Source organism: Dipodomys merriami, unplaced genomic scaffold, assembly GCF_024711535.1.
Source record: "Dipodomys merriami isolate MVZ:Mamm:240054 unplaced genomic scaffold, mDipMer1.0.p SCAF_9, whole genome shotgun sequence".
Classification (NCBI taxonomy): Eukaryota; Metazoa; Chordata; class Mammalia; order Rodentia; family Heteromyidae; genus Dipodomys; species Dipodomys merriami.
In genome coordinates, this window is record NW_027206512.1 from 44,441,759 (window position 1) to 44,464,367 (window position 22,609).

At 39.1% G+C, this 22,609-nt stretch overlaps 1 protein-coding gene across 8 annotated transcripts in view; it reads right to left on the reverse strand.

Annotated features, from left to right (window-relative positions):
* Window positions 1-22,609, reverse strand: part of Tbc1d1 (TBC1 domain family member 1) — a 179,302-nt gene that overhangs the window by 75,380 nt on the left and 81,313 nt on the right. For all 8 annotated transcript variants that reach the window (XM_070012432.1, XM_070012431.1, XM_070012433.1 and 5 more), the window contains 6 exons: window positions 15,767-16,222; window positions 14,903-14,992; window positions 13,472-13,576; window positions 12,894-13,026; window positions 8,242-8,333; window positions 3,870-3,980 (listed from right to left, as the gene is read on the reverse strand). In XM_070012432.1, the coding sequence (XP_069868533.1) occupies window positions 3,870-3,980; window positions 8,242-8,333; window positions 12,894-13,026; window positions 13,472-13,576; window positions 14,903-14,992; window positions 15,767-16,222 (987 nt within the window). The remainder of the gene's footprint in view (window positions 1-3,869; window positions 3,981-8,241; window positions 8,334-12,893; window positions 13,027-13,471; window positions 13,577-14,902; window positions 14,993-15,766; window positions 16,223-22,609) is intronic.

Below are 22,609 nucleotides of genomic sequence, written 5' to 3' on the forward strand. Positions count from 1 at the left end.
GACTGGCACCAAAACAACAACAACAACAAAGCCAGAATCCTTTCTATGTCTTATGCCACGACTCAACTATAATTTGTAAGTAACATTGATTTAGAATTGACATTGAGAAGCTAGACATCAGTGGCCACTGTCTGTAATCTCAGCTACTTGGGAAATGGAAAAAGACAATGGAAAGATGATAGTTTGAGACAAACTTTGGCAAAAGAAAAACTCTTTCTCAATCCATAGCTGAGTACAGTGGTGTAGCCTGGCATTCTAAACTACATGGGAGGCTAAAATTGAGACGATTGTGGTTCTAGGGCCACCAGGGTGGAACAATTAATTCCCTCCATCTCAATGGAGAAAAGCTGAACACAGTGATGAGGGTCTGTTTTCCAAGCAAGGATGAGAAGTCTAAAGTAGGTAGACTCAGTTCACACATGTGCCTGGCAAGAAACAAGATCTTAGTCTCAAAACCAAAAATGGGGATCTAAAGTCATGGCTCAGAGGTACAGCATCAGTGTGGAAAGTGCAATGTCCTAGGTTCAAAACCCAATTTCTGTCCAAAAAGGGGGAGAAATTAAAGAAATAATAACTGAAATATAGAAAATAATATCTGCCATGCAGTTGACTCTCACCTGTAGTATTAGATACTCAGGAAGCTGAGATCTGAGGATTATGGTTTGAAACCAGGAGGTGTAGAAAAGTCCTTGAAATTCCATCTCTAATCAGTCAAATGCTGGACTGGAGGGCATGGCTCAAGTGGTAAAGTGCCAACCATGAACAAATAAAGAACAAGAGCACAAGACCCTGAGTGTAAGGCTCCGAGTTCAAGCCTTAGTACTGGCAAAAAAATGTACATAAATACATAAAATAAATAGAAATGAGCAAATAGATAACGGACCCAGGATAATAAATATCAGTACAGCACTAAATTTTAAGCTCCTAAAAAATATGATTAAAATAATGTATCCAGACCTCAGACAAATTGGCTTGGCCACCTGGTAACACACTCTTTGACTTGTACTCTCATTTTCTTGTCTCTAAACCAAGTATTTTCTTCCCTACTTCAACATTTCTGTTGGAGAATGAAGGGAATTTTTGACTAAGGAATTATTAACATCTGATACACGGCAAACATTCACTGACAACTGATTTAATGTTAAATTTTGCACTGCTTGTGAATACAAGTAGAAGTAATATGCCCCTCTGACTAAAAGGTAAAAGGTGTCATTTTTAGCTTTACTGTACGTTCATATACCTTTTAGTTATAATGTATATATACATATACAAAGTTAACTATAACAATATATAGGTCTTTTGCCCAAATTGACACCTTTTCCATAAGACTTGAAGATGTGTTTGTTTGTCTACTTGATGGAAATTGAGCCTTCTGACAGCTCTGGATGTCGGTTTCAATGGAAAAACATGATAATGAAAGGGGTAAACTCATAAATAGATGTTGAAATGAATTCTTTTTGTGGAGGACTAAAGGTAACTTAAATAAATAAAAACAAACAAACAACAAGAACAAGAACAGGTTTCCATAGACTCATTGCCTCGGGCCCACTTTTGGGAGAACTTCCTTGTCAACACCTTAATTCTACCTGTGTAGGTCACATCCTAACACGTTTTCTAGGCAACAAGAATTTTTAGATGCAACAAAAAGGCAATTAAATCCATATAGCTAATTGTCTGACAGCAGCAGAAAATTTGAGCAGGCATTCATTGGAGAATCTCAGCTACATCTGTTGGCAACGGATAGGTGCTCAATGGCCCAGGAAGGGGTGCAGCCTGGGGGTTCTTTTCTTAAGTAAGTTTTAGCAAGGATTTATTTTAGCATAAAAGGATAAAGTAGAAGAAGTGGAAGAAGGAAAAAAAAGGAGAAAGATTTCCTGCTTCCATGTAAGAAAAGGGATGAAGACCCCATAACAAGTTACTTTGCAGACACAGAAGCTTCTAGATGACAGATCATTTACAAATTCCTAGGGAAGGGGTGGGAATCTTTTTTCCTGGATGGTTCTATTATGATTCACATAATAAAAATTTAGGTGGCTGTGAAGAAAACTCCCAAGACTTACTGAATATTCAATCTTTCCTGAAGTTGTCTTGGCCAGGCAATATCATGTGATTTCCCAGTCCTTAGACAGCCAACAAGCTTCAGGCCTTGTGTTCTTGCTCACAGCTGGCGCTCTACTACTTAAGCCATGTCTGCAGCATGGTTTGCTGCTGGCTATTTTGGAGATGTAGTCTTAGAGACTTTCCTGCCTAGGGTGGCTTCCAATGGATCTTTTGGTTCTCAGCCTTCTGAGTAGCTAAGACTGCATATGTGAGCCAATAGTACCCAGGCTTTGGTCTCTTTTACAATAAATTCTAATATTTTGAAGATGGAAAAAAAATACACATACTTCTCCACTGAAGAAGCTCAAGTCTTACATTGGTCCACAAAAAGGAGTTAGTACTTACATCTGAACTTTCCATCAACTATAAATCTTCATAGTATTTAAAAACACTTCTCTCTACTATTAATGCTTCATTCTTTCACCCAGTTACGATTTCAAAATTATCGATATTCTATCAGAGACTAACTGGAGGAAATGGAAAATCAGAACTATGAAAAAGCTATCCATGACAAAGAGACAAAAACCAGGTAGAGAGTGAAAAAGAGAAAGGAAACTTGAAAAGTGAACAAGAAAATTCGCTGAAAACCTAGACTGAGAGAGGTCTAACGTTTAAGTAAACAGAGGGGCTCAGAACCCCAATGCTACCCATCAAGTCCAGGCTAGAAGGGGAGAAATGGGACTAGACCAAGGCCAAAAGCCAATGACACAAACAATACACTGGTGTCGGGCCACTGCTACAGGGTCCTAGGCTGTCAGAGGAGATAAAACAATGCCAGCCATTGTATAGAGCTATGAGAGTTTATAAAAGGCACATCACTGCCAAAGCTAACCAGCCAAACAAATAAAGAGGATTTCTACCTGTTCATCCAATTAGAACTACACTAACTTTAAGTTAGCAGACAATGAGGGGCATCTGTGAGGAGAGCAAGGGAAGATACAGTACTGAGTACCAACATGCCTTTCCTGTGTCTTTGGGATAAGCATTCAGATTATGTTTAAAAGGAAAAAGGCAGTGCACTTTTGGAAACTTAAGAAACTGAAATACCCTTTACTGATTTCTTTTTTCTCTAAATTCTCTGGGCCAGTAGCTTTAGAAAATATAAAATGTACATGGTTGGAAGCTATTAGTGATCAAATGAGTCAAAGGAAAGTGGATCATGAGGCACCAGATATACTGAATGCCAAACTCTTCAAAGAAGAGATCCGTAAGTAGTACCACATAGGGTACCTGGCAAACAGCAAAGCTATATAAAGCTTGCACAGTTATAAGATAGGAGGGAGACTGTCCTCCTGCAAAGTGTAATTGATGGAAGTTCTACAGATGAACAGCATTTAACCAGGCTTTCTAACACTGTATCTGACTGGTCAGTAACACATGCACACAGCACTTATTTACAGAGTACTTTCAGATACTTTACACAATCCCAAAAGCTACTATATAATCTCATTTTCAAGGGAGAAACATGAGGTGACAAAGAGAAGCTCCACCAAGTCACATAGCTCATCATGACAGTGCTCACTCTTAATTCTTCATGCCTTAAATCACACTCAGATCACATTAAGTGCTCCAACCCTCTATAAGGCAGGCAGAAACTTCTCTCATCTTATCTATGTATAACTAAGACTCCTAAATGTTTCCTCCATGTACAATAAATAAAATTAAATTAAGGCGAAAAGGAGGCTTTAGTGCTATAGACAAGCCACAAGACTTTGCATACACTATTTCCTAGTAAATATTACAATAATAATAATAATAAAAGTGCATACCTGTTTCATCTCTCCAATGTGGATGTGTTCTTTTTGTTTTTCTTCATATAAACATCTCAGAAAAGAAATAATTAATTCATTCTCTCGCTGCTCATTTCTTGGTCTCAATTTCTTTAAAATGAAACATAAATGGGATATATTAAGAATACTTTTAATTATTAACAAGAAGGCCTGACAACGTCTACTCACTAATCATGCTTTTTACCAAATCATCTCACCAGGGGGCACCAGTGATCTTAATAGTGAAGTTAAATTTTTAAAACAGAATAGTGGAGTCACTGAGCCTAATTTAGATCTGATCTCTGATGTTCTTTTAGCTAAAATAAAATTTTACCATCAGATAGGGACATGGCCAAAATATTTAATAAATAAACAGTTTTTTAAACAGAAGAAACAAAATCTATGTCAACACCCAGAGGTCAAGAGCCATAATGACTACACATTTATAAGCAATTAGGAACTAGAAAAGAACATAGCAACTGGATTCAGGGTTACAGGGTCACATGCCAAATGTGTTCATCATGAAGCGCTTTGTGGAAGCCCCATGGGGCAGGCACTTCCATGTAAAATTTCATAACTTGCTCACTCTCTTCTTCCTCTCTTTGTTTAAAGTCTGTCTAGGTCTTTTAATATGTAAGCAGGGCACTGACAAAGCACAATACATTAGAAATCAGGATGTGTAGGTTCATTGCCAAACAAGTCCAAGTCCTTTAGTTTTAGCTTCTTGGCCTATTAAAATAAGAATTGTGCAAAAAATAAACTTCATGGTCTGCTTCAGCTCCTAAAATCATAGCATTTGAAATACTGGTCACAGTCTGTTTTCAAAAGATCATCCAATTTAACATATTATTTTATTTTCTCTTAATATGGAAAAAGCCAAAATGAACTACTCTGTAGTTTGGTAAAACTGCCCTATCCTGTTGTGGCTCCAAACTTCTAGCCTGCCCTTTAACACAGAGTCAAGATGTAATACGCAGATCAACTATACATGCAGCACCATTCTTGGCAATTTTTCCTCATCTAACTAAGGAATGATGGTGTTACCTTTTATGTCACAGTATTAAAAAGAAAGGTAACTTTAATCCAGACCTCTAGCATGCCCTCCCTTAAAGGAAAAGATCATTTGAAAGGGAGGTTGTAACCAGGCACAGGTGGCTCACACCTGTAATCCTAGCTACTCAGGAGGCTGAGATCGGAGGATTGCAGTTCAATGCCAGGCCAGGCAGGAAAGTCCGTAAGACTCTTCAATTAACCACCAGAAAATGGGAAGTGGTGCTGTGGCTCAAATGGTAGATCATTAGCCTTGAGCTGAATTGCTGAGGGACAGGGCCCAGGCCCAGAGCTCAAGCCCCACAATCGACAAAAAAAAAAAAAAAAAAGCAAGCTGTTGTTGTTACTCTAGGAAAAGACAATAAATGATTGGGGGAGGGAGTCTGTTTTCACTGAGAAATTTGAAGTTTCATATCCAATCATCCAATATTTTAGAGGCTGAAGTGGACACTCAACCTGCTCTTCACACCATGAATCCTGATGTTACATAATTTTGTATATCAGATGCTAGAAGTAGATTTTTTTCCAGAGTAAGTTTCTATTAGATAGTCAAAGGGGGAATGGGGCAGAAAAGTGTATCCCTGCAATATCATCTTCACATGTGCCAATCAGACACATGGAAAACTATGTATCTCCAACAGTTCACAAATAAGAAGCAGCTTTGCAATGTCACAAGTCTTCTTAGGAAGAAAAGGGCCTATATGCCCTCATGCCCAGTACCAGTCCTATCTATCAGAGTGCTCAAGGTCAGCAGCCATCATCTCCAACATTATTTCTATAGTTCACTTCCCTTTCTCTCTTCCTCTCTTCCACCTTCTCTATTTTTTCAGTACTAAGGAGTAAACTCAGAAGTTCAAGCACTCTGTCAACCCAAGCCATACTGTAGACTCAGGCTAGTTTTTCTTTGATTTTGTGTTACTTTTCATTAACCAGTTATTTACAAAAGCCCTGAATATAGTATGCATGTTTTCTTTAACTACATAATCATGTACTATTGGACATAATTAGAATTTCATAATTGCCTTATGAAAATTTGTCCCTGGGGGAGATTTTTAGAAATAAATTTCTCTCCAGGAAAGACAGTGCAAAGAAAAAGATTTACTTTTCTAAGTGAACACATAAAACCATAAAGCCATGTCTCTGTTTATAAACTTTCTGAACTGTATGCCTTTCAACATATTAGCAGATTATAGGTACTATCTAAAAAGAAACCAATAACTTGGACTGGAAAATGTTTTAGAAAAGAACCAGAATGGTCACTGAGAAAGCAACTCTTGAATGGGCTATGAGAAGAAAATGTCAAATCAAATGTACAGCACTCAAGAAAGACAACTGTAATAATGGGAATAATATTGGAGCTGGGTTTTCAAAGCCATTGACAACAAGATTCTTTCTTAGTTCAGACCAACACAGAAAAAAATAAGAATTAGAGACTTCTACAACGCAGTAGGTCCTGAGACATTACCTACAAGGTTTTTTCCCCCCCCAAAATGAACCCTTGTTATTTACTTGTTTTCTAAAGTCTCTTTTGCCATCACGTGTTGGGTTGTCTTAAAAACATGCATGGAGAATGGAAAAGCTCAGACTCCTGGCCATCAGTAACACCTCACTGTTACAGGAGGAACTTCTGTGCATTATCTACACTGTGTGACCTGTGTTTCAGAACATGCTATGTGGCACGCTCAGCATGAATGTGAAACCTCACGCTAGAGAAGAGGCACATCCTCTCTGCTTGCAAGAAGATGCTCCTATAAAAGACACACACCAGTAAGTGGGTCAGTCCTGGCAGCCTGGGCTTCAATTCTAAATGCATTAACAATCAGTTGTCCATTTCTCAAGTCTACATATAAATCACATTGCATTTTCTCTAGTTAATTCAAAAAAACATAAAGGCAATTGAAAACTCTGAAAATAACTTTCTAAGCTATTTTTGAAATATTAATAAAAAATCATTCCCTGGGCTGGGAAGTTGGCTAAGGGTAGAGTGCTTGCCTCACATGCATGAGGCCCTGGGTTCAATTCCTCAGCACCACATAAGCAGAAAAAGCTGGATGTGGTGCTGTGGCTCAAAGTGGTAGGGCACTCACTAGCCTCGAACTGAAGATCTGAGGGACAGCGCCCAGGTCCAGAGTTCAGGCCCCATGACCGACAAAAAAAAAATTATTCCCTAAGGTCCTTTCTACAAATACATGGCAACACTACTGTATAAGGATGACAAGGGAAAAAACTAGGGACTTAAAAAGATAATGCTTTAAATTTTTAATGCAAACATAAAACAGATTATAGACCTCATGGTCTTATTGTTGACTGTTTAATTTAATCACTCCTGTATTTGTAGAACCAGCCTGCTGTCATAAGCCTTAACCCACTACCATCACCCCAAATAAAACCACATTTATTATTTGTCTCCAGGGTCCTACAAAAGGGTTAATAAAAGTGCTAGGAAGCCACAGAAAAATGCCTATCTGTTGGGGCAAACATGAAATTGGGGATGAGCTATTGCAGGATTCATAATAAGCAAGCAAACACACCAACATAACAGCATGAGTTCTCAGATCCACAGCAGCTCATGCAAGGATGGACAGGTAATATGGAAGGCCAATGACTTTGGATTTTGCGTGGTTTTTTTCTTTTTTTTAGATTTTATTACATATTGTAAGGCATGTAACTTTCAGATTCATATCCAAAGATTGAATCCTTATTTTCCTCTACTTTAGCCTGAAATCCTGAGAGGGAATGGGTGGACAGAAGTCCCAAGGAGCAGAAAAGTCCCTGGACCAGAGTCCAGGCCTGTCTCCCAGGCCGAAATTTTTCCCACGTTATAATTTCTTAGTCTAACACATTTCTTTTTTTTAAAATTTATTTATTTTTTATTGTGAAAATACTGTACAGAGGGGTTACAATTACATGGTCAAGATAATGAGTACACTTCTTATCAAGCATTGTAGCCTCCTCTTTTGTTTCCCCTTCCCCTCCCTTCCCAGCCCCCCCCACCCCTGCCCCAGTCTAACACATTTCTTAAGAGAGGTGTTCTTGATGTTGTATTGGAATTCCTTTGTACAACTATTTACAGATAGTTTTAATTACTGTATAAATTTTTAAAAAGAGAGAGAAATGTCTGTTTTTTGTTTTTTTTTTTACATTGACCATAATCAAGCCCAGAACTGATGGTGAACCTGAACTGACCTTCCCCATCTGGTCCCTCATGGGGATTCTGAAAATGGAAGCCCCTCTTTGGGGCTGTGACAACACAGGCTATTTCATAGGCAGGTTGCCTCAAGCCTTTGCTTTCTCCTTAGAAGTTAAACTTTGGGTACTATACCTGAACCTCCTCGAAAATAGTGGCCTGTTCCTGATTTGTCAGTGTTGTCAGGTGCTTCTGAAGTTCTAATTTGGTTTTAGAGGAATTCATTCCTAGTAAGAAAGAGAAAAAAAAAGGAAAGACATGAAGCAACTATTAGAAGTGTGAGGTAGAGTTCACATCCTCCATACTTACTCCCTAATGAGCTTACCTACCTGCTTTCAGCAAGCAAAGCTTTAGGGAACTTCAAGTCAATGATGACAGTGTCATCTTTTACCTGGGTTCTTCCCTGGGATATTTGAGCTGGGAATGGCACCTGGTACACACCTGTAGTCCAAGCTACTCAATAAGTAGAGGTGGGAAGAATTTTGAGTTCAGGGTCAGCTTGGACAAAGTAAGGCACTATCTCAAAAGAAAGAAACATAGGGCTGTGGGCATGGGCCAGGTGGTTGAGCACTTATTTGCTATTCAGAAGACTGCTCTACCAAAAAGGGGGTGGGGACAAAAAACAAACAGCTGAGAGCTACTGACCTGTGCCTATAATCTAGCTACTTGACTGGCTGAAATGGTTTTGAAATTGAGATTTGAGGCCAGCCAAAGCAGAAAAGTTTGCAGGATACTTTCTCAATGAATTGCTGATGATCCTCAGCTACAAGGAAGCCTAACAGGTAAATCTCACCCAAGTGTATGCCTAGACAGAAAGTGAGATCTTAATTTAAAGTGGTGAGTGCCAGGTCAACCACCACATAAAGGACAGAATGAAACATGAACTGTATCTGCCCAGAAACTATGATCTCCACTGCTTCTCTTGACTAACAGAACCTAGTTGCCTGACCCACAGGTGTCTTCAGTACAAACAGAAGTAGGGTGATGTGAAAAGGACAGCTGAGTTTTTCAGAGTGTAATTCATATACCCTAGTTCTAGCCAGCTGCTGGGTTATAAAAAGCCAAGGAAGTAGAGGCAAGCTTATTTCAGCAACTACTTAAATGTTAGGCAAAAGTGACTAACATTATAAATAGGCACTTGTAATCTTCAACTAAAAATGGTTCCCCAAATCCAGAGGATGTTTCTGATACAGTGTAAGCATCAGTGTTTGCAAATACTGTGTCGTTTGGTGAAGCATTCAGAATTGGGAAATCTAAGAAAAGCTAGAATAACTACACCTACAGGAGAACAAAGGCTAAATCATACAGGGCAGTCTTTTCATCTCCTCAGGTAGGAAGGGATCTTCCAATCAGTCTTTGCATGATTTAGGGTATCTCAACTCATCAGGTCCTTCCTGCCCTATCTCAAACCAGCTGGTCCTAACCCAGGTCCAGGGCCTGCCACATAGCATCTTGCCAGCTACAGCCACTAGTGTGTCCATAAAGGAGGCATCTCCTTAATGGTCTCCTGTGATACCAAATGAGGTGTGAGGAAAAAGAATGGGACACACACAAGAAAATGGGACCCAAGTAGAAAAGGAGAACCAGACTCTAGGGAGCTCTGATCATTAGTAAGACTGCCCCACAACAACAAGCTGAAAAGATCTTATTAGAGGGAGCTCTGATAAATGACTTTAGCTGGAAGAAAATTTGCTGAGAACAAAAGAAAACCTCTGTTCAACTTTCAACTTCAAGGAAAGTATAATTAATTTGGACTGAGGGCATGGCTCAACTGGTAGAGAGCTTGCCTAGCAAATATGAGGCCAAGTTCAATCCCCAGTACTAAAAAAATTGTAATTAATTTACTATTTCCCCAAATGTTCCTCTTAACTAGAGTGTAAGCAAAATACTATTTAAGCACAACACTATTTAAGCACAGCTGTACAGATTCTCTCAACAGACAGAGTTGGACCTCTTATACATTGTGTGAGCTGATTACAGTGGTGAGTTTAGCATAAACATGTACAATGTGTGCTTATTTTATTTATTCATTCTGGGGCATAGGCCACACCAAGTGATAAGAAAACCTTCTGTAAATCTTTCATCATGGGGCTGTTTCATTGGTCCTTTCCAATGAACTACTTCATAGAGTTCTTGGTCAGACCACAGTCCCCGGTTAGAAATACTTCTACAGGAATTTTAATAAACCACTTCGTTTATTCTGTATTTCTAGTCTCCAACTCTGCAAGTAAATTATAATTATCTCCTCCCTACCAGGGCCACCTCTCATAATATGCCATCTGTACTTTGAGAAATGCTTCCCATTCTATAGGTAAAACATACTCTCCCCTAACTTCTAATGACATCATTTAATTGCTGTTTTTTTTATGTTCACAGAGCTTTCTGCCTTGGCTGGATTCTATCATGTAAAAGATGAATTCAATGATTGTTTCCAAAGCTACAGCAGCAAAATCCCTACCCTGATTAAATTTTTACAGCTGTAACTTTTTGAAAGCTGAGCCAGACCAAAGAAAGATTTACCAAATGGGATTCTGGAAGCATTCCAGTTCTGCAGATCATGATCTGCTTTATCTTCCAAGGCAAAGCCATTGCTGACTTCTTAATAAGATCTTAAGGGACATTTCTGTCATCATTTACCTTATCTTGACAACCACTAAGAAAAGAGTTAGTGGCCCTCTCATCTGGAATTTCTAGTTAAAGCAGAACTTCTTTGGTTCCCAGGCATATTTTGTATAATGTCAGCAAACAGAAGCAATGTGAAAAACAGCTGAAAATATTAATCACGGGCACTTTAGAGAGTACTAGAATGGCACAAATAAACCTCTCCAGACCTTAAGATGTCAATTGTTAATTTATCTCAGCAATAAGATAAACTAGACAACTATTATCCAAGGAACACAACATAACAAGTTTTGGTAAGAATATGGAGAAACTGGAACTGCTAGTGGGAATATAAAATGATATAATCATAGAACAGCATGGCAGTTTCTAAACATTTAAACACAGAATTACCATATAATCCAGCATACTTCTGGGTATATGCCTGAAAGAACTGAAAGTAGAAACTTCAACAGATGTTTGTACAACACTCATAGCTACATTATTCACAATAGCCAAAGGTGGAAACCCCAAAATGTCCATTGATAAGTGGATATATATAATGGAATATCATTTGCCCTCTTAAAAAGGATTAAGATTATGACACATAATATGATAAAAAAAATCTAGAAGACATTATGCAAAGTGAAATTAACTAGAAAACAAGAAATATCCCATATAATTTCACTTACATAAGACACTTAGGGTAGTCTAATTCATAGAAACAGAAAGTAGATTGCAGGTTGCTAGGGGCTAGAGGAAGTGAAAAAGAGTAGAACATTAAATCAGTTGAAATTGGGGAAGAAGAAAATAATCCTGGTGATAGCTGGAGATGACAGTTATACAAGAATGTAAATGGACTTAAAAACCATTGACCTGCACACAGTTAAAATGGCAAATTTGATGTTAGAATACTGTTCCAAAAATTTACTGGGGCCTGAACTCTGGCCTTGAGCTCTCACTCAGCTTTTTTTGTTATTCACAAGTGGCACTATACCACCTGAGCTACATATCTACTTCCTACCAATATTATATCTAAAAGAGAAAAGGCAGACCAAATGTCAATATACTTCTTTATACAAGTATAGCTTATAGTAAGTATTCTAGAAACAGAACAACCCACTGGTTTAAATCATGATATTGTCAAAAGCAAATGAAAAGGTTTTGGAAATCCTGCCGTAAATGGGACAAAATGTAAAGTCAAGAACAAGAGAGATATAAATCCCTTCACTTTTTAAATTCCCTTGGATGTGCACCAAGACCCTACCTCAGCCCCGCCCTGCCAACCTAGAGTCATTGTCTCCTCTTGCTAGATGGAGGCAGATTCCTCACTTTGTCTAGGAGGACCCTCTCCACTCCATTCTGACAAGTTAGTTCTCTTGGTTCAGAATTTGCTCAAATTGCTCATTGGGTCTAAAAATACAAAGTTAGTTGGTATGCCATGACTTTCCCAGCATGGCTTGATTTTAGAAAGATGAGTTTTGTTAGAGGTAACAGCCAGGGTCCTACCACCTGGAGCTAGGTATGGGCTCCATGAACACTATGTTCATTCCTAGCTATCTCTAATCGTCAATTCACTTATCTTTAAAATGTGTAAAACTTGTGGTCTTTCCCTCCCACAAATGTGAAGATTAACTAGATAATAAAAGAAAAACCCATACCTAGCTTGTCTGTCCTACTCAATAACCACTGGCTGCAAGTCCTAGCACAGTGTGGTGGTTTCTCTAAGCTAAGACAAGTTTCCAGAAGTCATGATCCACACACTCACCACTTGTTTTATTCTTTTTCATTCCCACTCCACGGCAGACTGCTTTCTGTTTCCCTACCATTAAAACCATCTTAGCCATGGTTACAGGTAATCTAAGGCAGAACCCTAGTAGAAGTTCCTTAGGCTTTAGCTTACTAAACATGCAGGGCCAATGTAACCACTACTAGCACCTCCACGTCCATTATACAAATATTCAGTGAACTCCATTCTGCTAACTTCTCGGAGGAAGGGGATATGGGTTCATATTGGTAGTATACACAAAAATACTGACTTCTAGAAGGCATCTTCTGATGCAGGGTGAAAGATCATCTGTGACTCATACAAGTCTCTGTCAGGCAGAAGCATATAACAAATACTGCCATCTAAGGTTTTCAGGGGCCTTGACTCCCACTGTGTTTTGGCTGTAAGTGCCCCTACTCACCCTCGATCCGCTCACAGAGCTTATGCAAGCCTTGCAGAGGGCAGCCCTCACACAGCTGGGCTGGTGCCTTTGCCGTCTGCTGCACCGCAGCCACTGTGAAAGCCTGCTTCAGAGTCATCATGATTTCGTCAACCTAATCAAGACGAGAAATGGTAGCCAACAAAAAGTCAGCTCCAAGTTAGCCGGAATGGGTCTGTGGAAAAGACTATATTCTAAGATTTTTATGGACTATACTTCATAATTGCTAGTACTCCCTAGATACTCAACTACTGTTAAAGCAGCTAAAATGCAAAATAAAAGCCAATTAAATGTTGAATAAAAAACAAATGTTTTTCAAAGTTCAAAATTACATTTTTAGGGGCTAGATTAGACTAGTGGGTGAAATGAACATATTTATCATAAATAATAAAAATTGAAAATGCAATTACAAAGTTTCAGATGTATACTAACTTCAGTTAGTCATGAGCAAATAATTAAAATCAAATAACGGTATGTGCCTAAGGCTGTGAAGTTTTGCTAATGAAGTTGAAATTCTTCCCAAACAAGGTTGCAGGTAGGCAGTGTTCCTGCTCTCTCACCAGCGCTTCATTTGCACACTGGAACACATAACAGACGAAATGAAAGCCACCGCCACCAGAAGACTCCCGGCAGATAAACCCAAAATGGTCCACATGTCTGATACCCTGTGAAGGGCAGGGGAAGAAGAGAAAAGGAGATTGAGTTGTACCTGGCAGAGGCCCCAATCTTAACTTGCCATGAATGACATAAACAGCACTATAAAATCACTATTTGGGGGCTGGGAAGTTGGCTCAGTGGTAGAGCGCTTGCCTTGCATGCCTGAGGCCCTGGGTTCGATTCCTCAGTACCACATAAGCAAAAAAGAAAAAACTCGGAAGTGGCACTGTGGCTCAAGTGGTAAAGTGCTAGCCTTGAGCTCAAGGACAGCACCCAGGCCCCAGAATTCAAGACCCACGACCAACAAAAAACAAAAAACAAAACTTAAAATGTATTTGTACTCTTAAGGTGATAAAGAGGTTAAATACTAAAGTGGTATAAAGAATGAGCAAAAATAAATAAATAAATATATAGAGGTTTTTAAGCTCAAGATATTAAGGTCAACACTTTGCCATCATTTCCTAGGCTCTTTAAAAAATTAATACATAAACTTGTTTTGAAAGTACCAATTAACAGAAGCAACCTTAATACATATAAAAACCTCTTCCATAAATATTAATATGTCAAGGTTCTTCTGAAAACACTCTCATGGAAAGACAAATGTCAATCGTTTAAAAGTTTGGGAAATCAGACAAACTCATAAATTTTTATGAGTTTATGCAGTCTTTAAGGAAACTGTAAAGCTACCAAATTTAAAAGAGCAAATGTTTCACATTAACATAAATCAAAGCAAGTTAAGAACAAAATTCTGTGAATAACCTCACTTTCTGGCTAATATTTTCTGATAGTAACCACTGACAGGTTCTGCTATCTTAATTAAACAAATTAATTCCGCTATCAAATTAAACAAATTCCAATGTTGTTGCTTAAGCACAAAATTCTTAATTTCAAAATTGCAATTTGCCTTAACATACAAAAGGAGAAAGAAATGCAAGATCATAAACCAAGTACTTAAAAACATACAGCTTATTACATGTTTAGTATTTCTGTGGTAAAACAGATATTAAAAGAATTCTTTTTAGGGGAAGGGGAATAACAAAACACTGAAACAAGGACATAGGATGACACACTGCAACAATGATACCCACAAGGCACTATACTGGAAATGAACTTTACAACGTGGGGGTGGGGGGAGGAGTGAGGGAGGTTGGGGAGGAAAGGGATAGTGGGAGAACAACAAAGGAGGGGGTAACAATGCTGGACAAGAAATGGACTCATTACCTTACTCATGTAACTGTAACCCCTCTGTATAGCATCTTTACACTAAAATAATTTTTTAAAGAATTCTTTTTAAAATGTGATTGCAATTGAACCAATAACCAGTCTCCATTTACCTGAGAGCAAAAGGATATCTCCTTAAAATTTTTCTCCAATGCTATTTTTTTGGTGTCAGGACTGATGAGGTAAACTTCAGACTGGCCAATCTTAAAAGACAAAACAAATGGGGTTGGGGGGGCGGGAAAGGTAGCATTTTATGAAAACGGAATTCAAGTTTATTATTCAACTCTTTCATGTCACCAAAAACATGGGAAGCCCCAATAACCAGTAGTCGTAAATGTAGAAAAATCATCTCAAAGGTTCTAAGGTGATAGAATAACTAATATGTATAGTGACAAGATAGCTAGAGTCGGTTTTCCTGGATAAGACATCCACTTTCTCTGAACGGACCAGACATATGAAAGCTAGTCATATGCCTCAGAACTCTTTACGAGGAAGTGAGGTTTGTATACAAATAAATATTCCAGGAAAACAGAAGTTTCTATGTAAAATTTCCAAAACACTCTCTAATGATCTTTTTTACAAACTAGGCTTTTTAAACTATTGCCAAAATGATCTACATTAGTAAAGTACACACAATGTGTTAAGCAGTCAAGTACACTACTCACTTCACTTGAAGTTAGAATATTAGCATAGATCAATGCTGTTCTACTGACTAGGGATACCCATCAGACACTCGCATAGTGGAGTGCTGGGTTTCCATGCACATACTGGTACCAAAGGCTTTCCCCTCCATACTACAATGGAGCATGTGGCCCTCGTAAGAATTTCATCCCTAGTAAAGGTAAATCCTTAGTTTAAAAAAAATCTGGATTCACATATGAATCACTCACAAAGAAGCATTTACTAATCGGGAAGGTGGGTTTTTCTCTTGGACACAACATCTGACAGCCTGGGCCGAGAGCTGGCTAATAATTTACCGTGAAGAGCATAGTTCGATTTTCCTCAATATCTGTTGGCTGCACAATATTGTGTCCACTAATGAGGTGGTTCTCGATGTCGCATTCCTCGAAGGAGCTGAAGAAGCTGCTGCTCCGCCGGCTGGCGTCCTGGAACTCCTTCCGGAAGGCCAGGGAGCGCAGGCCGGGCTGCGAGAAGGACTTGCGCATGGGCCTGCGGGGCTCCCCCGGCCCCGGCTCCCCAGAAGGGGCGGCCGCATCCCAGTCTGCCCTCCGGCTGCAGCTCACGTGGTTGAACTTCTCGATGCACTCGTCGATCAGGGCTGGCGGGGCCTTCTTGTGGGCCACAGTCACACGGCCGCAGAAGAGCACCTCGAACTTCTTGGCGAAGGTGTCGTCGAACTCCGAGGGGCAGCGCAGCTCCTCCTGGCGGGCGATCTTGCCGGCCTGTCGGATGGAGCTGATGATCTCAGGCACCTGCGGGAAAGGGCGCGGGGTTAATGGAGTCGGAGGCAGTGGCTGGCACACGGGAGCCCACGCCGGGGGCTCTTTGCACAGCCACAGAGGAGCCTGTACGGTCTGGGTGTCTCATCCTGAGAAGATGAACAAGGCCTTACAGGCACCGCCTATCTGTCGGGGCTTTGCCTGAGGATCCATACCCACAGTAAATGGCCAGCCCCAGGACCCAGCTCCACGGGCAGGCCTTGGGTTGAAACCCAAAGTGACCAAATATAACTCCATTTATGCTAGATTTCATAGCCGTACGTTTTAGGAAAGCTTCCTTCAGTAAACTGAAATTGTCTTTAAAAATATTTTAATCATAGCACCACTTTCCTCAGTAACAAGTAGGAGTATGAGCCAGTCCTGTACACCCTATCTGTCAATAGTACAACAAAGTAGGAGGCTTTAAATCAAGGAGTAATTAAAATACATGCACAACATTCTTCATATCATCACAACCACACCCTGGGGGTCCTTTACACAGACTGTATATACAAAGCTTTTTTGTTTCGGGTGTAAAAATCATGACTAAAAGAATGTAGGGTCATTGTCTGATGTACTGTGTTCCGCACCACTCTCCTCTCCTTCTGACAAGATTCCCCAAAGCAGCATCCACTCTAGGGAAGAATCCACACTGCGGCAAATTAACACTTGTGTGCAGCCTACTGATGAATGAACACTCAGTCTGATTAGTATTTGTGGCCCTGCGGAAATAAGGTAGGCCTGAATCTAATCTTCAAGGTGAAGGACCTAGTTTTAATTTAATGGTCTACAATTTTTTTTATATTTCTCTATACAAGTGAAATTCACCCAAAGACCCAATACCCATAATCCCACTGTCTAAGGTCCATCTCCTTTTCTAATTCAGATCAACGATCAATGTACATAGAAGAGAGTGGTTTTAGCAGACTTAAAATTATGTTTGGGAAGGGGAAACAAAGGAGGAGGCAACAATGCTTGATAAGAAATGTACTCATTACCTTGCCCATGTAATTGTAACCCCTCTGTACAGTATTTTCACATTAAAAAAAATCATGTTTGTATTTTGTGTCCATGGCCTAATTCCAAAAGACCAAACAACTAAAAAGATTTTTATCTTATTTTTATTAAATATCAAGCTCACTTTGGAAATAATCTTTCTTCCATGAAGATTAGGATATATCCTTTCAAGGTATTTTATCATAGTTATTTTTACAGATAGTTTATATTCTTTGAAATATGTAAGGTGTGGGGCTGGGAAGTTGGCTCAGTGGTAGAGCGCTTGCCTTGCATGCCTGAGGCCCTGGGTTCGATTCCTCAGCACCACATAAGCAAAAAGAAAAAAGCCGGAAGTGGCGCTGTGGCTCAAGTGGTAGAGCACTGGCCTTGAGCTGAAGAGCTGAGGGACAGTGCTCAGGCCCAGAGTTCAGGCCCCACAACCGGACCAAAAAAAAAGAAATATGTAAGGTGTAAGCAATATTTTAAAAGTCAGAATATCAACAAATGTCAAGCGTGTATCTGTATTAAGTATTTATATGCTCATGCTGAAGCTCAATCCAACTACTGGCAAGTAATTTTATATACCACATATAGGCCTAAAAATTGTTAATTGATAGAAAAAGACAAGACAGAGAAAAAGGAAGGGTTGGAAGTCTAAATTTCAGTCACTCCTCTGTTGATTATTCACATAACATCCTAGTAAAAACTGCCACTTTCTCTCAAGGGAAATATGCTTATAAGATTATACATATTAATTTTAATAATCCCAGGGGATAATTATTTCTGCATGTTGAATAATTTTTCCAAACCAAAATAGTCAATTTATGCAATTAAGGAATTTCTACTTTTCTGAACAAGTAAGTAGAATTATTTTATCAGGAGTCAACTGAATCTTCCCAATTATGAACTAACTCTATAAACAAAAAAAAAAAATGGATGGGCTTGTTCAGTCCTTTGAGGCTTGTTAAAATAACTGGTGTTTCTATATGCCATGCCTCCATTATCTCTCAAGTGAGTAATGCGGTCTTTCATTATGTATCAAAAGCAAGAAAAGATGTGTGAAGTCATATGAATTTATGGCAACTCAGCAGTAAATGGAACAAACAGAGTAAATGCAAAACAGAGCACTTGACCATCCCCTTGTTTTACCAGTTAGGAGCAGCTAAGAACACATTATATACTAGTCACAGTGGAGACTGCAGTTATTCCAACCACCAATCTTTCTAGTACTTTCATCAGAATCTTAAAAAGACATGCTCCATTCAAAGACCAAAACTAATCTCTCCTTGTTGTGATGGGCTTATTATTCAGGCATGACTTAACTTGGAGGGTTATCAATGGACAGGTAAGCGTAGTCTGCCATTCAGAAGCTCTGAGTAGCTGTGTGTAACATAAGTACAAATGAGATAATCAGAGTTTAAAGCAGTCCTTGATGTTGTGGGCAGAACAGTAATCTGGGAATACTGAAGGTAAATGACACCCCACTAAATTCACTTAAACAATAAATTGCAAATAGTTTTTTTTTAAAAAAATCTAATGCTGGTTAAAATTATGTTATTTCAGTATACTAAGAAGCTAAAAAATAATGGAATCTTCCTGTTTGTTTTTTTGGTAAGTTCAGTTCCAATTATCAGACTAGATCAAGGGGACTTTATTTGAAAATCATAGGTAAAATGGGATGAAATCCTGAATTTTCTGTTCTTAAAAACTCTGTCTTGAATGCAGCTACACTTATTATTTTTGCAAAGGGTAATCAAGCCCTTTAGTTGGTCGGATTTCCACACATTTTGCTAGATATCTCTAGATTCCAGAGTTCGTGATTCAGATATGTGAGACGGGCACAGGAATGTCTCTATCTGAGGAGAACCAGGAGGTTAGACAAAATCACTGATAGTAATGGAGATCAGGTGCACTGGGAGCTTGAACTAAGAACCAAGTACTGAAGACTGAGATGCTGAACAGGTTTGGCAGACAGAATCCATAGGCTTGTGAAGATGATCTGGACAAAGACGCCAAGGGTACTGAAGACTGCATGCAGGGCTCCTAAAGCTCTGCCTCAGGCTTCTATATGGACAGTTGTGCCACAAGCTCATATGGGGAACAGAGAAGGGACAGGGTTGGGGAGATGAGTCTTGCTTTTTACATGTTGAGTAAGACTGGAGGCCTTGAATCTGGAGACAGAAACAAAGAACAGAAGGAAAAAAATACAGGTCCTGCGAATGTCCCAACGCTCTAGGAGTAAAGAAACTTAGAACAGCAGGCAACAGGAGAGAAGCAAGGACAGGGTAAGGTAAAAATACCAAGAGAAGGGGACATTCCATCTTCAAGACTAGAGAGCAGTCAACTGAGAAGGGGCGAAGGGCTCAGAGTGGTGGGCTGGAGTTGGCAGTTCATGGAGATATGTAAAAAGAGGTTGAAGGGGATTGATATTAATTCCAAAAATAAACATAACTATAACATATTGGTCAAATAGTCTATAGGAGCATATAATAATAATTTTAATTTATTGCAAATAGACCAAATTTATTGCAAATAAACAGGCCAAATACACTGAGGCCACTGGAATTTGTTCTCACTGATATGATCTAGGTACTTTCAATGAAAATCATGTTTCATTTAGTCAGAGCAGTAATAACTACGTCATTTCTGTTTGCAGATAAGCAGATAAAGTAAATCAAAACTAACTACAGCACAAGAATTTGAAAAGCATTTGACTGGAATAAATTTAATAAGGATTTGGAGTTTAACTCTTTATGCACTGGGGACCACAACAAAAATGTTAGGATCAACAACCATAAATGAAGAAGCAGACCTGTTTAGATATTGAAAAATGGGAGTTGGGGATGTAGTTCAGTGTTAGGGCACCTGTCTAGCATATAAACTTACACACACAAAACCAATGAAACTCTACTTATATCAACTATTTCAGTTTATTCTAGAGCTTAGATTTGAAAAGAAATATGCACTGCTAACATCCAAAACAAATTCACACACTAATAAATGCATAGTAAAGGACACAGTGCCAGGAGCAGGCTTAAGTGAGTATTGTTTTATAGGCAGAAGAAAAATGATACTCCAGGAGCATTAGAAATACTCATGTCTGTAAGAAAAGTCCTTATTTAAGCATTTGGGTCAACTTTCTTCTGAAGGATATAGGGATTTGAAGAGCTTAAGCATAACTGCAAGTGTAATTTTATTCACAAGGATTTATGAAAGTTCATGTAGCAATCTTTAGAAAGAGTCATTTTACTTACATTTACAGTTTTGTTATTCTGTCAACTAACAAACAATGTTAAATGAATCAAAAGAAGGTTGGTAGTTATATTTAAAACTAGCAATTTTTCCTGTTATATTATATTAAAACATTTTAAAGCTGCAAAAAGCTGTTCATGGTCCCTTAAATGAAATGATTTCTTAGTGCAAGGAGTTCAAACAAGCATTTCAAAAATACTTCATTATAATAGTTTTCTAAAAGGAACAGACCTGAATTTTGTTGTCAATGATAATTAGTGATTATCTGTGTATTTCATCATAACAAGGTAAAGGAGGAAGAAAACTAAAACAAGTTTTTCCTCACTCTTTTTCTCACAGAATTTCATACAAGACACTTAAGAAAATATGCCCACTAGTTTTTTTTGTTTTTGTTTTTGTTTTTTGCCATTTCTGGCCCTTGAACTCAGGGCCTGGGCACTGTCGCTGAGCTTTTTTTTTGCTCAAGGCTAGGACTCTACCACTTGAGCCACAGAGCCACTTCAGGCTTTTTCTGTGTATGTGGTACTGAGGACTCGAACCCAGGGCTTCGTGCATGCTAGACAAGCACTCTACCACGAAGCCACATTCCTGGCCCTAGTTACATTTTAAAGAGAACAAAGCAACCACCTGCCATAATCAAGGTGTAACATCATATTATATACCAGTTTGGCCTGAGAGGACTGGACTCAGTCATGAAGACTGAACACACCCCAGATGAGTAAGACATCATTCCCCTTGACATGTCTGAGTATGTGATTCCTAAGATAATGTGACAGATGCTACTCACAAACATGAGCAATGTTACTACTGTCACATAGGCTGGGCATGGGCCCTGGTCTATCCTGTAATGATGTCAGTTCCCCATAGTGAACTAATGCCTCAACCCTGCTCTTGGCTTACAACTAGCTAAAAGGTCAATTGCATCTTCCCAAAACAGAGACCAGAGATGCTCATTAGTTGGCTGCAAACACCTGGGTAGGGACAAAATGACTGCTCTCCCACATGCTCTAGCTATTGGGGTTCGTGGTTTTAGGTTTTAGGTTGTTCGGCCTTGTTTTTGACCTGTGGCAGCAAGGCGCTCACTTCATGGTGGTGAAGCAAAGATGAGGCCAGAATCCCAATATCCTCTTCAAGAGGGTACTGCACATGACCCACTTTCTCCAGTTAGGCCCCACCTCCCAGAAGTACCATCAACTAGGGACCAAGAACTCTGTATATAAACTTTGGGGAATATTTAATATCCAGACCTTAGCAAATGTGTACAGTGTTTACAGTGAGTATAATTCATGCCTTGCTTATCACAACGAGATATGATGGTTCTATGTGGGTTGATGTGTTAGTGACATATGCCAATGATGAGAAAAGGATATTTCTGTTTTTGGAAAGGAAATCACAAAAAGGAGGAACAAGAGAAAAGGAGGAGAAAGAGAAAGAGGAGCAGCAGGAAGAGGAGTAGAAAAAGGAGGAAAGAAAGGGGAAGGAAAAGGAAGAAAAACTAAAAAACTGCAGATACTTCTAGACCTAAGATTATGAGTGAACATGTATCAAGCGTGATTAGAAATCAAAAAGATGGTTGTTGTTTGAAAGCAGGATGAATTATGAAAATGGTTAAAACATTAGTATTTAGAGAGCTGCTGTTTTTAAATCTTGAGTTGGCCCTTTCAGACCAAAGCAGCTCCTCGAAGCAGCCCAAGGTTCTGACCTTGACCTCCTTGAGAGAGAAAAGGAGAGGATGATGGCAAGGCATTCTTTTTCTCTATTCATTCTGCTCAGTCATAGCTGACCTGCATTTTGCTGGTCATAAAATGATAGATATCTCAGAAAGACAGACTCTAGCTGCCTCTGCTTGTTGTGAGTAGATTGTAAGCCCCAGTGACAGGTGAGAGAGGAATGTTAAGAGGGAGGTATTCCAGAACTTTTTAAAAAATGCTTTCAATATTTCCCTCTTAAAATGGAGTGGGGGAACTAGAGAAGGAGAAAAAGATACCTAAGTTTATATATCACAGCTGACGTCTTGGTTCAGATTAACTGGTTTCATTCACTGTGAGATTGTAAGGTGCTGGCTCTCTAGGCCTACTCATCTGAATCTTGGGTATTTTCCGTATTATTCTCAGAAAAGGGGTAACAATTTGA